Below are 14,926 nucleotides of genomic sequence, written 5' to 3' on the forward strand. Positions count from 1 at the left end.
ACTAGAAACAACCTAGATATCCTTCAATGGTAAATGATTACATTCATTCCATGGAATACTTTTCAGCAGTAAAAAGAAATGAATTGTAGCATACACAACAACCTGGATGAGGCTCCAGAGAATTGAGTGGAAAAAAAGCGCCAATCTTAGAAAGATAATACACTATATAAATACATTTATATAACATTCTTGAAATGACAAATTATAGAAATAGAGTGCAGATTAGTGATACCAAGGATTAGCAAGGTGAGAGATACAGGAGGGAAGAGCATTTGCTTAAAAAACATCTTCATGGTGCTGGAAATGTTCTGTATCCTTATCATATCAGTGTCAATATCCTGGTTATGATCTTGTACCATAGGTTTGCAAGATGTAACCATTGGGGTAAATCAGGTAAAAAATACACAGGATTTCTTTGTTATTTTTTTAGTTGTAGGTGAACACGATACCTTTATTTTTTATTTTTATGTGGTGCTGAGGATCAAACCCAGTGTCTCATGCGTGCTAGGCAAGCGCTCTACCACTGAGCCACAACCTCCACCCCTTGTATTTTTTTTTTATAATTGTATGTGAGTCTACAATATCTTAAACCAGAATTTAAAAATCAGCTTTCATAATTGCAAAGCAAAAGAAACAAAAAGAATAAAGTTCTACATATATACGCTTAGAAGGATGTCAAGGGTATTTCTTAAATGAAGAGTAAGCTTTTAGGATGTGGCAGTGAAGGCCTATAATCCCAGCAATTGGGAATCTGATGCAGGATGATCACAAATTTAAGGTCAATTTCAACAACTTAATGAGACCTTGTCTAAAAAAAAAAAAAAAAAAAAATGAGGGCTCAGGTGTTGGCTCAGTGGTAAAGCACTTACCTAGCATGCAAGAGGCATTGGGTTCAGTTATCAGCATTGCATATAAATAAATGAATAAAATAAAGGTCCATCAACATCTAAAAATATTTTTTAGAATTAATAAATAAAATAAAACATGAAAAGGAAAATAGATGTGACTCAGTGGTTAAGGGTCCCTGGGTTTAATCCCCCATACCTACAAAACAAAAAGAGAAAACAATCCAAACCTTAAAAATGTATGAGTAGCCAGGTATGGTGGCACACGCCTATAATCCCAGCGGCTTGGGAGGCTGAGGCAAGAGGATCATGAGTTCAAAGCCAGCCTCAGCGACAGCGAGGTGCTAAGCAACTCAGTGAGACCCTGGAGGACCCTGTCTCCAAATAAATTATTTAAAAAAATTAGGACTGGGAATGTGGCTCAGTGGTTGAGTGCACCTGAGTTCAATCCCGGGTATCAAAAAAGAAAACAGAATTAAGGATATGAAATTTTTTAAGTTGTGGGAGAAGCCAGGCACAGTGGCACACACCTGTAATCCCACATACTCTGTGAGCTGAGGCAGGAAAATCACAAGTTGGAGGCTAACCCAGACAACTCAGTCAGACCCTGTCTCAAAATAAATAATACTATGGACTTGGGTTCCATCCCTAGCACTGCAAAACATTATATATATATATATATATATATATATATATATATATATATATATATATATATATATATATATGAGAGAGAGTTGGAGCTGGGAAAAATGACATGAGCCTATAGTCCCAGCTACTTGGGAAGTTGAGGCAAGAGGGTTATTTGAGGCCAGGCATTCCAGGCCAGCTTGGGTAACACAATGAGACCCTGTCTAAAAACAAACACCAAACAAATAAGTAAAAATACTGGGCATATACTGCATTCCAGAAAGATACTATTTACATTAACTTTGGTTAATGTTACTGTGTGCCTCTCTCACTAGCACCCTAGCCAGCATTGAATGTTATTTAAACTGTTTTTTCTAATTGGACAGTTGAAAGATTTATCATTATTGCTTTAATTGGCATTTCTTCTATCAGCTGTAAGATTCAAATATTGTGCTGTTTTCTAAATCTAAAAATTCTTATGTCTTTTAAATTTCTGTTTTGTTTCTACAATCTGATTCATGTTACTTCAACTTCTGAATCAGAGAGTCAAATATTTTTTTTCCTCTTCTTCAATCTCTGGTTTCCCATCAGTCACCAACTATGGCTACTCCTTCCTTCGACAGTGTTATTTGGTTTCGTCCTTTTCTTTCTTTCTTTTTTTTTTCTTTTAATGACATGTTATGTGAGCAGCCTCATATCTTTTTTTCTAATATCTTTATTTTTTCATTTGTTTGTTTTTATGTGGTGCTGAGGATTGAACCCAGCGCCTCACACATGTGAGGCAAGCTCTCTACCACTGAGCTACAGCCCCAGCCCCTCGTCCTCTTCCTTGTTGGGAATGCCACTATTACTAGCGCAGGCCCACATATCTTTCATGTGCACTACTGAGAGCACCCTGACAATTCTCTCTGCTACTAGTCTCTCCTACTTGGATTTCTTTTCCTCCTGCTGCAGTAATGACTTCCAAAACAATGTTTTATACACATCACTCCTTAGCCCATTAGACCAAGCCAGGGAGCCTCTGCTGGACATTTTGCCTTCTCAGTACCACTTCCCACAACTTCCCAGCTGAAAACTGCCACACACAGATGGTCTCCAGACAGTTTGCCTGCACTACTTTTCTGGGCCTTTTTCCCTTTCTTGGAATGTCCTTGCTGCTCCCCTTCTCTCTCTCCCATTCCCTATACAACATTTTTTTTTTCCTTGCTGGTACACAAGGAACCCAGGGCCTCATGAATGCTAGGCAAGTGCTCTACCACTGAGTTGCACCCCCAAACTGCCTACACTTTTTTTTATTTTTTGATACCAGGGATTGAACCCAGTGGTGCTTAACCATGGAGCCACATCCCCAATCTTTTTGTATTTTTTTTTAAGAGACAGAGAGAGAATTTTTTTTAATATTTATTTTTTTTTTTAGTTTTCGGTGGACACAACATCTTTATTTGTATGTGGTGCTGAGGATCAAACCCAGCGCCGCGCGCATGCCAGGCGAGCGCTCTACCGCTTGAGCCACATCCCCAGCCCTGCTTTTTGTATTTTATTTAGAGAGAGGATCTCACTGATTTGCTTAGGGCCTCACTAAATTACTGAGGCTGGCTTTGAACTTGCAATCCTTCTGCCTCAGCATCCAAGCCGCTAGGATTACAAGAATGCGGCACCGTGCCCAGCTCGCCTATACTTCTAAGACTTGTTTCCATACTGGTCTCTCCCATGAATTTATCCCAGGTTTTCCCATTCTCTTAGATTTTCCATACTATCTAGCAATTGCTTTTCCAAAGTATAGAACATCACAGAAAAGTGGGTCATGGTTTTCCTCATAAGAAAAACAGGAAAGTAAGAAGAAAGAGATATTTTAGGATATACATTTTGTTTTGAACCAATGGAGACTGGAGTGATGGCAGGATATTTATATAGAGTTTTCTGTTGGTCCATTGAAAATGTGAGCCCAGAATTGAGGAGAGAAATTGGAACTTAGAATATGGATTTGGGGGCTGGGGTTGTGGCTCAGTGGTAGATCACTTGCCTAGTACGTGTGAGGCACTGGGTTTGATCCTCAGCACCGCAAAAAAATTAAATAAATAAACATATTAAAAAAGAATATTGGTTTGGGAGTCATCTTCAGAGCTGACTGGGGATGCATCAAAATTTAGAATGTCGGGGCTGGGGATGTGGCTCAAGCGGTAGCGTGCTAGCATGTGTGTGGCCCGGGTTCGATCCTCAGCACCACATACAAATAAAGATGTGTGTCCACCGAAAACTAAAAAAAAATAAATATTAAAAAATTCTCTCTCTCTCTCTCTTTAAAAAAATTAGAATGTCTATAGAAATGGGGGGAAATACCAAAGACAGTCTCTGGCAACACCTAAATCTAGATGTCAGAACGAGAGTTCAAGAAGAAGAAAAATAAATGGTACTTAGGTATGGAGGGGGGACTCAAAAGAGGTAAAAAGTGGGTAGAAACAAAGTAGGCTACTTTTTCAAGACATTTGGTCAAATTAGTGGGCACAGTGGCACACGCCTATAATTCCAGAGACATGCGAGGCTGAGGCAGGAGGCTCATGAGTTCAAAGCTAGCCTCAGCAACTTAGCAAGGCCCTAAGCAACTCAGCAAGACTTTGTCTCTATAATGTAAAAAAAAAAAAAGACTGGGGATGTGGTTTAGTGGTTAAGCCACCCTGGGTTCAACCCCTGCTACTAAAAAAAAAAAAAAAAAAAGTTTGGACAATTGTGTAAAAAAATGTAGAAAAACTGGGGAACTAAATCAATGTGTAGATCCAGGGGGAAAGAGCAAGAGCAAGTCAGGTAGAAACTACAGAAGGGACAAATAAAAGGGTAGAGTGGTCAAATATTAGGTGTGTGCCCAGGGCTACAAGGTTGTCTGGAAAGGTGTCCTGGAGAGAATGAGCCTGAGCAGAAGGGAAGAGAATGATAACTTGAGAAGATCAGAGATGCTGGAGTGCATGGTCAACATGATATCCGGTCTCCAGCACCAAGGCAACAGGGGCAATGGGCCTAGGAGTGCTCAAGGAGGCAGAGACATGCCACTGGGGTGGAGAGAGGCTTCACCCTCAGTCACATTTGTCCTATCTTTCTAATTATATATTCTAAGTGAAAAATGTCTGTATTTACTATACAAATTTAGCTTCTATTTTCCTCTTTTTCCTTGGTACCAGCATTGAACCCAGGGGCCTTAACCACTGAGCTTTGAACCCACATCACCAGCCCTCTTTTACATTTTATTTAGAGACAGGGTCTCCCTGAGTTGCTCCGGGCCTCTCTTAGTTACTGAGGCTGGCTTTGAACTCAGGGTCCTCCTGCCTCAGCCACCCAAGCTGCTGGGAATATAGGCATGTGCCACCATGCCCTGCGCAAAGTTAGTTAGACATACACTTTCATTCTTAGTATTCATGGGGAATTAGTTCCAGCAACCCCTCTCCTCACTCTAACTCCCTTTTCTACAGGAATTCTGGAGCTGCCACTGCACCCAGAAAATGGTTAGTTAAAGAAAGGAATACCCTCTTGATGATAGTAGTTAGATGTTTACAGAGTATGAGGGTGGAGACTGAAGCTGGGGCTGTAGCTCAGTGGTAAAGCACTTGCCTAGCATGTGTGAGACCCTGGGTTCAATCCCCCAAAACAGAGGAAACCACATATCCATGCTAGAGGAACTTACCAGAGATAATATTGCACAGTGTACCAATCAGCCTGAATTTTAATTCTAGCTCCACTTCTTATTGGAGATTAAAAAAAAAAAAATAGGAAAGGGCATACAGTGAACTCTCTCTCCTACACCCATCACATGATTATTTATTTACTTCTATTTCCCAGAGGCAAGTGAGATTATTTTCTTATGTTTACTTCCCATGTTTTTTACAAGGCATACACACATAACATATGCACACACACACACATGCACAGACATACACTTTCATTCTTAGTATTCATGGGGAATTAGTTCCAGCACCCCCTCTCCTCACTAATGAAGGTACCCAGATCCACAAATGCCCACCTCTCTTATAAGCAACAGTGTAGTATCTGCATATAACCTAGGTACATCTTCCTGTATACTTCAAATCATCTTTAGATTATTGATAACACCTAATAATGTAAATGCAAAGTAAATAGCTGTTATACTGTACTGTTTAGGGGGAAAGTCTGTATAAGCAAGTACAGATGCAATATTTTTTCAAATATTTTTTACTCATTGTTGGCTGAATGCAAAACCCATTGATATGGAGGGCAATCTCCCTCTCTCTCCATGTATATACATTCACACACATGATTTTTTTTTTTTTGGTACCGGGCATTGAACTCAGGGGAACTCGACCACTCCACTGAGCCACATCCCCAACCTTATTTTGTATTTTATTTAGAGTCAGGGTCTCACTGAGTTGCTTAACACCTTGCTTTTGCTGAGACAGGCTTTGAACTCGTGATTCTCCTGCCTTAGCCTCCCAAGCTGCTGGGATTACAGGTGTGTACCACCATGCCCGGCATATATATACATTTTTATGTATCATTTTAATTTTAATATTTTGAATTATATATATATTTTTTTCCTGTCTATTTTCTTGTGGTGCTAGGAATCAAACCCAGGACCTTGTGCATGCTAGGCAGGTGCTTTACCATTAAGCTACAACTGCCAGCCCTAGCCCTTTCTTTTAAAATAAATAATAACTTTCCTATGTACACATATGAATATACCCCAGAGAATCTCCACATCATGTACAACCACAGACTGGGATCCTAATTAGAATAAGATATACTCCATGTTTTTTGTAAATATGTCAAAATACACTTTGCTGTCATATATAACTAAAAAGAACCAATAAAAGAATTACATTATAAAAATAAATAAATAATAATCTGTTTATTATCTTACTTTATTCGGTTAATGATATTTCTTGGGCTGGGGCTGTGACTCAGCGGTAGTGCACTTGCCTGGCATGTGTGAGGCACTGGGTTCGATTCTCAGCACCACATGTGAATAAATGAAATAAAGGTCTATCAACAACTAAATATATATATATATATATATATATATATATATATATTTTAAAAATATTTATTTTTAGTTGTAGTTGGACACAATACCTTTATTTCACTTATTTGTTTTTATGTGGTGCTGAGGATTGAACCCAGGGTCTCGCACATGTGAGGTGAGTGCTCTACCGCTGAACCACAACCCCAGCCCCTAAAAATATATTAAAAAAAATATTTCTTAGGTGATATTGTTTCATATCAGAATAATGTAAAAAAATCTTCCTTATTCTTTTCTTTCTTTCTTTTTTTTTTTTTTTGGTACCAGGGATCAAACCCAGGGGTACTTCACCACTGAACCACATCCCAGCCCCTTTTCTATATTTCATTTAGAGACAGGGTCTTGCTAAGTTGCTTAGGGCCTCACTAAATTGCTGAGGGCAGTTTGAGCTCAAAATCTTCTTGCCTCAGCCTCCTGAGCTGCTGGGATTACAGGTATGTGCCACCACACCTGGCTCCTCATTCTTTTTTTAATGACTGCATAGCAATCCACTGAATGGGTGAACTATAATTTATTTAATCTATCCTTCTGTGTGTGTGTGTGTGTGTGTGTAACTTTTAGCATTTTTGTTGTTGTTGTTGTTGTTATTTGTTTGTTTCTTTTTGAGGTTTCTTTTTGTGATGAAACCAGTGCTTCATACATGCCAGGCAAGTGCTTTACCACTGAGCCACACCCCCAGTCCATGGTCATTTAGTTTTGCATGTGCATTTGTGATTCTGATAGATATCACAAATTAGCTTCCAAATAAATTGCATTGGTAGTATGTAAGAATTTGGGCAATTGCTTAATTTCTGACTCTCAATGTCCTTATATGCACCATAAGTAAAATAGTACCTTTTTCTTGACATTATTGTAAATATTACTGGAGATAACAATGTTAAGTATTTGATGCTCTCCAATTAAGTACATTGTTTCACAGTATTTTTGAATTAGTAAGACATGATCCTTGCCAGGTAAATGGATATGATGGGACCTCCTCTCCAGACTGGGATTCTCTGACTAGAACAAGCAGCAGATTCTGCAGGAAATTAGCAACTCAGAGTTGTGGGCACTACTCCTCCCAGGGGTGCCATGGCATCAGAACATCTCAACCTTTCCATATGGCTTCTACTCACAGGTTCCTCCCATCTGAGTGATCGCACTGACTCAAAAAAATCCCAGTGGGATCAAGGATCCTTTCCTCTTATCATCTCTAAACTTAGGATGGAAGACTCAGGGACCTACATCTGTGAAGTGGAGAATAAGAAGATAGAGGTGGAATTGCAAGTGTTCAGATGTGAGTGGAGCAGGCCTGGGATACAAATGACATAATCCATCTCCCTTCCTCCCCTACTCCCACCTCTGCACCAAAACCAGGGCCTGAGCTAATGACACATCATAGCCTGCAAATGGATCATACTGGTCACTGAGACTTCTCAACCCTCCTCAGGCCTTTGGTCAAGGTTAAGGAGGGAGCAAGTCCTAGAGAAAGGGAAAGAAAAGAAATGGAAGCAACCAAGAGAAGGACAGAGAAAGACTAGGGAGGAGATGAAGATGTGGAAGAGAGTGAGATGGAGAAAGAGGGAGAAGAGAGAGAAAAGTCCTGCCTTGGGCTGGGAGTGGGCCTCAGGATGTTGGGAGGAAAGGTAATACTGGGACAAGGGACAGTGGAGAAACATTTTTGGTTTCCTCTCCTCTTCCCGTCTCCTTGAGGATGGTATGAATGTGACACAGGTGATTTGCTTCCTCCACAGTAACGGCCAACCCGGGTACCTGTCTGCTACAGGGGCAAAGCCTGACCCTGACCTTGGAATCCCCTCCTGGTATTAAACCTTCAGTGAAATTCAAGCAACCAGGGAATAAAATTAGTACTGATGTCGAGGTCTCAGTACCCAATGTGGGATTCCAGGACAGTGGCACCTGGACATGCTTCATCTCCCAGGACCAGAAGAGTCTGGAAATAAAAATAAACATCTTGGTGTTGGGTAAGAAGTGGGGCTGTCTCTGCAGGCTCCTCCCTGCTTAGGGGCTCCCAGGCTCACCCCACCCCCGGCATTCTCACTGCCCAGCTGCTGGCACTGCTGCTGGAGGGTGGGTCCAGACTCCCCTCGATTGAGATCTGTCCTGAGTAACACACTGGGCCCCTCCTCCTCCTCTGTAAGCTAATGACAGCCACCCCTGAGCATGGCAGAACTGGGGAAAGGAAGAGATAGGGAATATAAGGATGTGACAGGCCCCAAAGGAGGAGTGTCAAAAGCATCTATTTTCTTTTTTGCCCCAGCTCCCAACCCCTACCAAGTTGGCAAATCCTCCCGCTCAAGGACACTAACCCCAGCAAGCCAACCCTAATGACTTTCTGTATTGCAAATGTATAATACTGAGTGAGAGAATTATAAGGAGACCAAGAACCCAGAACATGGGTTCTACCCCAGATTCTTATGTGCTTGTGTGACATAAGGCAGCATAGTGTGGTGATTTAGTGCACAGATTCTGATTTAAATCTTGACTCTGCCACAACCATGTATGTGTCCTCAAGCTAGGCATGGAACCTCTGTGCCTTAGTGTCTACATCTGTAAAATGGAACAGTGCTAACTGTGGCTGTGACAGGGCCTACCTGTCATCTTATGGTAGGAATACATAAATTGCATGTAGGACTGTGCCTGGTACACAGTAAGCTATATTTAAGTGTTAGTGCTTATTCTGTGAAGGGTGATAACTTATGCACCTAAGGAGCACAGACTAAATGGTTTCTGTGCTCCTGGAGTCTGGAGGACGGAAAGTTCCCCTATCCCCTGGGGCTGAGCTGTTCTATAAAGACTTCTGGAAGCCATGGAAGACGGTCTGCTGCAGGAACATGATGGATGAATGTTAGGATGGGAGGGAAGATGGGAGAAACAAGAAGGAATATAGTACCTGACATGAGAACCTCCATGTGTGGGCTTACCTGGTCCTCTTCCATCTCTTTGCTGCCCTACCAACCCTTTACTCCCTCATTTTCCTATCTCCTCCTTGCTCAAAGTTGTTCCCTTCCTATCTCCAGGTTTCCAGGAGACGCTCAACACAGTCTATAAGAAAGCGGGGGAGCAGGTGGAGTTATCTTTTCCACTGAATATCGGAGATGAGGACCTGAGAGGGGAACTGAAGTGGCAGGCAGAGAGGTCTTCTTCCTCCAAGACCTGGGTCACCTTCTCCTTAAAGAATAAGCACTTTTCTGTGCAAAAGGTTACCCAGGACCCAAAGCTCCAGGTGGCTGAGAATCTCCCGCTGCGCTTCACCCTGTCCCAGGCTTTGCCTCAGTATGCTGGTTCTGGAGACCTGACTGTGACTCTTGACAAAGGAAATCTGCATAAGAACGTGAAGCTGGTGGTAATGAATGGTAAGGAGTGGGCTGAGAAGAAGAAGGCAAGAGAAGGAAGTGGAGGGGCTGGCCCAGGGTACCCTCTGAGGCTGGCTAGGCCCCAAAAGGAGGTGCCTACGTCTTGCTTGGTTGATTGAAGTGATCAAGGGCCCTCTGAGTTTGGGCCTGGCATGTTTGTTCCTTTGATTTTGGTGTGGGGGACGTAACCCAGGGCCCCTGTATATGATAAGCAAGTATTCTACCAGTAAGCTATACTTCCAGCCCTGGACTGGTTTTGAACTGAGTCTGGAATTTGTATATTCTTCCCCAATATCCATGAGACAGCCTGGATGGGGCTCCCTGAGAATCTCCAAAGGGCTTGGGCTAACAACCAGGGGTCTAGATCTGCCTCTGCCCAACCTTAGCCCTCTGTGATCCTGGCTAAGGCCCCTACCCACTGTGGGCCATCTTTCTCATCTTTCTAATAAGCTAACAATTTGTTCTGTTTATGATAGTAATGAAAAAATATCAAGCTTAACATTGAGTTTTTTGAATTCTTATTATAATAACTAAAAAAAATAATGGCTAACACTTGATGCTTAGTGTATGTGAAGCCCAGTTCAAACATTTTACATGTATTCATACATTTAAAATTATCCTCTGAGGTTTAGCTGTTAAACAACTTTCTCAGGGACATACATCTTATAAGAAGTAAAGATAGCTTGGATTCAAACCCAAGACCAGTGGAACTTACAAGCTGTTTTCTCCCTTACAATGGCATGGAAATGTGCCCCGAAAAGAGTAAAGAAGGCTACATGTGGAAAGGATCACTTTATTGTCCTACTGAATCCCCTTAGAGCTTGAAGGTACTAGGAACCCAGAGGGCCAGGCTCCTGGTCTCAGCCTCTTGTTCCTCTACAGTGACTTATCACCAGAATGACTTGATCTGTGAGGTGCTGGGACCCACTCCTCCCAAGCTGATGCTGAGCTTGAAGCTGAAGAACCAGGAGGCTAAGGTCTCAAAGCCCGAGAAGAGGATTCGGGTGCCAAACCCCAAGGCAGGGATGTGGCAGTGCCTACTGAGAGATGGGGACAAGGTTCTACTGGATTTCCAGATTGATGGTGAGGATCCAGGTTCCAAGGCCTAACCCCAAGACTAGGCCTCCTAGCTGTAGAAGCTTCCTGGGGTTTGTAGAGACCACCCAGTGCCCCACCCTCTCAATTCCTCTAAGATGGAAGAGTTATATGTATGGTGTTCTGGAGACACAGAGGTGAGGTGGGATATGATCCTGGGTCCCACGTAAACCTTCCAAGTTCCCACCTCCTTAAGGTTTGCAGCTGAGGAATAGGGCCTCCTTCCAAGAACAATCCTCTTTGACTTCTCTTCAAACCAGATATAAATACACACATATTCACACACAGGCCCCCAGGGTCTGAACCACTGCTTCTAGCTCTCTGAATACTCTGTAGTCTCTAAAATATATAATCCCTTCCCAGTTTTGCTCTCTCAAACCCTTTTGAGAGCCCTGCTTCCCTGATCCTTTCTCTCAGCCCTGGGGACCAGACCCTTGTTTTCCCCTCCAGCCAGCCCTCTGACCCTCTGATAGTGATCGGTGTGCTGAGTACCCATCTCTCTTGCAGTTCCACCCACAGAGTTAAACCAGTACCAGCCAATGTTCCTGGCTGTCATAATTGGAGGCGCCTTGAGCTTCCTGCTCCTCGCTGGGCTCTGCATCTTCTGTTGTGTCAAGTGCCGACACCGAAGGGTAAGCAAGCCCTCAGGACCCACTCTGTCCCCCACTAGGCCCTTGAACACCTGAGGCTGGTAAAAACGCATCCTGCATGTGTGACCTTTTCTGGCCAGCCCCTCACTGCAAATCAGGCCTTGTCCTGGATCCTATGCAGAAGGAGAAGAAGGAAGGAGTAAAGAGTCAATTCTAGGACAGACGGTCTTAGCCATAATAACTGCTTCTCCTCTACCAGCTTTCCCCACTCCTCCCTCCAAGGGGTGCCTACCTTCTGGAGGCCTGGAACCCTCATGACTCTCCTCCTTGTTCCTGGACAGCGCCAGGCAGAGCGGATGTCTCAAATTAAGAGGCTTCTCAGTGAGAAGAAGACCTGCCAGTGCTCCCAGTAAGGATCTGGGCAGAGTGGTAAGGGAAGGGAGGAGGGAGGGAGAGGAAAGGGAGAGAGGAGGAAAGGTGAGGACAGTGGGGGAGAAGGCAAGGAGATCTAAGAAGTTAAGAAGAGAAAGAAGGAAGGGGTAAGGAGGAGGGATGGTGGTGAGCCCACAGAGGCTGAGGGGAGGGGGTAGAGATGAGAATGGGCCCAAAGGGATGTGGAAGTGGTAGGAAGGAGGAAGGAGGAAGATAGAAGGCAAGGGTGCAAGTGAAAGGGCAACAGGCCTGGGGCATTTCTGGGTGGGCCCTTAAGTCATGCCCAGACACTTTCACTGTGCTAGAGAAAAGTGGAGTCTGGGAGCCATAGAGGTCCTAGAATACAAAGTGACTTAGGGACACACTGGCTCCCTTTTTTTTTTTTTTTTTTTTTTTTGGTATTGGAGATTGAACCCAGGGGCATTTGACCACTGAGAAACATCCCCAGCCCTTTTTATGTTTTATTTAGAGACAGAGCCTCACTAAGTTGCTTAGGGCCTTAGTAAGTTGCTGGTTTTAAACTCATGATCCTCCTGCCTCAGCCTCCCAAGCTGCTGGGATTATAACTGTGCACCATCGTTCTCAGCTCCCCTATTCTTTCTTCCTCCAGCAGGCTGCAGAAGACTCACAGTCTCACTTGAGGTGCAAGAGCCTGGGAGTTTCCCATGTGCATCCTCCCCAGCTATCTTCCTCGCACTTCCTCTTGGACTTGGGCCTGCAGACCAGATGAATGTAGCATATCCCAGCACCTCTGGCCTCCTCTTGCTTTCTTCCTCCACACTGGCCATTGTTTCTCCTCTTTCGTTCCCAGCACCATTGGCAGAGTCTTGCTCTCAACTTTTCCTTAACAACATCATTCTTCCCCATTTCCTTTTCTTCCAAATCCTAGCCCTTCTTTAATTACTTCTTCTGGACCTACTCCCCAGCTGTTCACTTAGATCCCAGAGCAGTGAGAAGGACCAGCCTTGCCTGGCATGAGGGCCGGCCTGGGTCTAGAAATATGCAACACAAGACTGTCAGTTTGTTGGAGAGGAACCTGGCACCAAAGAGGGTGAGGATTTGCCCAACTGGTCAAGGACAAATACAGATCCAGGGACTCCTGAAGCCAGTTCCCATAGCCCCATGTTGCTTGCTTCTCACCCTATGTGAGCAGGGCTGTACTTTGATCCAAATAGGCCCAGGTACACACATCCATGTACAAAAACACTAGTCCACAGACAATTTCTTACACCTAAGCGGTTTATAAACCATTTTCACATCTTCTATTTGACCCTTACAAAAACCCTGCAAGACTGATAGTGACAGAACCAAGATTATTATCTCTAGTTTTCCAGAAATGCAACCCAGAGAAGCAAGAAGATTCCCCACGGCCCTATAGCCAGCAAGTGCTGGAGTCAGGACTAACCCAGGTCTCCTCACCCCTGTACCACCGCTGTTTCTTAATGCAGGGACAAATACCACACAGATCTCTATGGTGGCTAGTCACAGGTACCCAGCATGCACCTTTGGATCCACAGAAACACATCACCCACAGGAAGGTCTGTCTCAAGAGCTCAGGAACATGGGAGAAGATCTTAGTGTCTAAAACCCCCTCCTTTATCACCTGCTGGTGGTGAGGCTTATTACTGGAAGAAAATCCATTCAATTTTCTTAATCAGAACACAGGATGGGAGTATAGGCCCCTTGGGAGAGAATGTCCAGGGAACTGCCACTCACCATGTACAGAACCATCAGGAAGGCGAGCTGTGCTTAGGGGAAGAGGCAGGGAGTTATCCTCGGGTGACCCTCTGAGGAGACCTCCTATGAAAGGTGATGATGTTGGGCCTCAGCCCGCCTCTTGTACCCTCCTTTTTCTCCCCCAAAACAATTCAGGACATGGGGAAATTGAGGTTATATGTATTCTCATTCCTTCCCTTCATGATCCATTTCTCTCAGGATCCCCAGCCTCCTATGCCTCTCTCCTTTCCCTTTCTTACCACCTCCCTCAGTCCCAACTCCTTGTCTGTTTTCCTTTCTCCCCTTTTTCTTTTCATCTTGCCTCTCTTACATACAGGAAGATCACCTATTTGCTGCTAGGGTTCCCATTGCTTACTTTATGTTTTTGCCTACTCCCAGTCCTAAGCTGACAGAAAATACAATAAAATTACTATGAAAAATAGTGTGTGTGTGTGTGTGTGTGTGTGTGTGGAGAGAGAGAGAGAGAGAGAGAGAGAGAGAGAGAGAGAGAGAAGGGAGGATCCTTCTCTGGAAAGAACAGGAATCTTTGGAATCAGACCCAGAGAGGAGGTTGCCAGACCTGTCCCAGAAGGAAGGAGATGAAGTTTCCCTGGGAAAAATCCCCACAGGCTGATTGCCCACTTCAACCACCCAAAGTGTGTGTGACTAAGACTTTGTAATTACATGTGTATGACAGGCCAAGGGGGAGATAATGTAGGGTTTATGTGTGGTTGGGAGAAAGGACTATAAGAAACTGCAATGTATGTGTGCAAACGGTGTGTGTCTCCAACATAAGCCTGTGCTTGTGTTCCAGTAGGCGGAAGCAGGATGTGTGTCTCACCACTCCCCAACTCCACCAGCAGCACCAGCTTGCACCACATGCCCCCTTACTCCCAAGAGCCTACAGTGCATGCCCCTTTGAACTCTACCCAAGGCACAGCCCTCCACGGAGGCACACAGTGACACACAGTGACACACGATGCCTCCTCCCCAAACAGCTAGCTCCTCAGTCCCCCAAAACACCAGCTGCCTCTCTGGGCTTGTGTTCGTGTTGAAAATCCGGAATGGGGTGGGGGCACAACACCAATCATTTCACCAATGAAGCCAGCTCCCCGCATCCTCCTCGCCCCCTCCCTCCAGCGCCTTCCTTGCCCCTCCCCCTCCAAGTCACCACCGTCCAGTTTCCCCGCCCTAACCTCTCCGCCCCCCACCCCAAAGCTG

The 14,926-nt window shown here is 44.1% G+C and overlaps 1 protein-coding gene across 4 annotated transcripts in view; it reads left to right on the forward strand.

The window, feature by feature from the left end:
* Cd4 (CD4 molecule) overlaps positions 1-14,147 on the forward strand; it is a 32,176-nt gene extending 18,029 nt beyond the window's left edge. The window contains exons 4-10 of one of the 4 annotated variants that reach the window (XM_046424179.2): positions 7,634-7,792; positions 8,250-8,480; positions 9,537-9,872; positions 10,755-10,955; positions 11,475-11,599; positions 11,817-11,966; positions 12,600-14,147. In XM_046424179.2, coding sequence (XP_046280135.1) covers positions 7,634-7,792; positions 8,250-8,480; positions 9,537-9,872; positions 10,755-10,955; positions 11,475-11,599; positions 11,817-11,927 — 1,163 coding nt within the window. In that variant the 3' untranslated portion in view covers positions 11,928-11,966; positions 12,600-14,147. The remainder of the gene's footprint in view (positions 1-7,633; positions 7,793-8,249; positions 8,481-9,536; positions 9,873-10,754; positions 10,956-11,474; positions 11,600-11,816; positions 11,967-12,599) is intronic. The other 3 variants (XM_046424180.2, XM_046424181.2, XM_046424182.2) reach the window with 3 other exon arrangements.
* Positions 14,148-14,926: the final 779 nt, after the last annotated feature.

The sequence above is a fragment of the Marmota monax genome, unplaced genomic scaffold, assembly GCF_021218885.2.
Source record: "Marmota monax isolate L192 unplaced genomic scaffold, Marmota_monax_Labrador192_F-V1.1 WCK01_AAM20220418_F8-fsc00186, whole genome shotgun sequence".
Taxonomy (NCBI): domain Eukaryota; kingdom Metazoa; phylum Chordata; class Mammalia; order Rodentia; family Sciuridae; genus Marmota; species Marmota monax.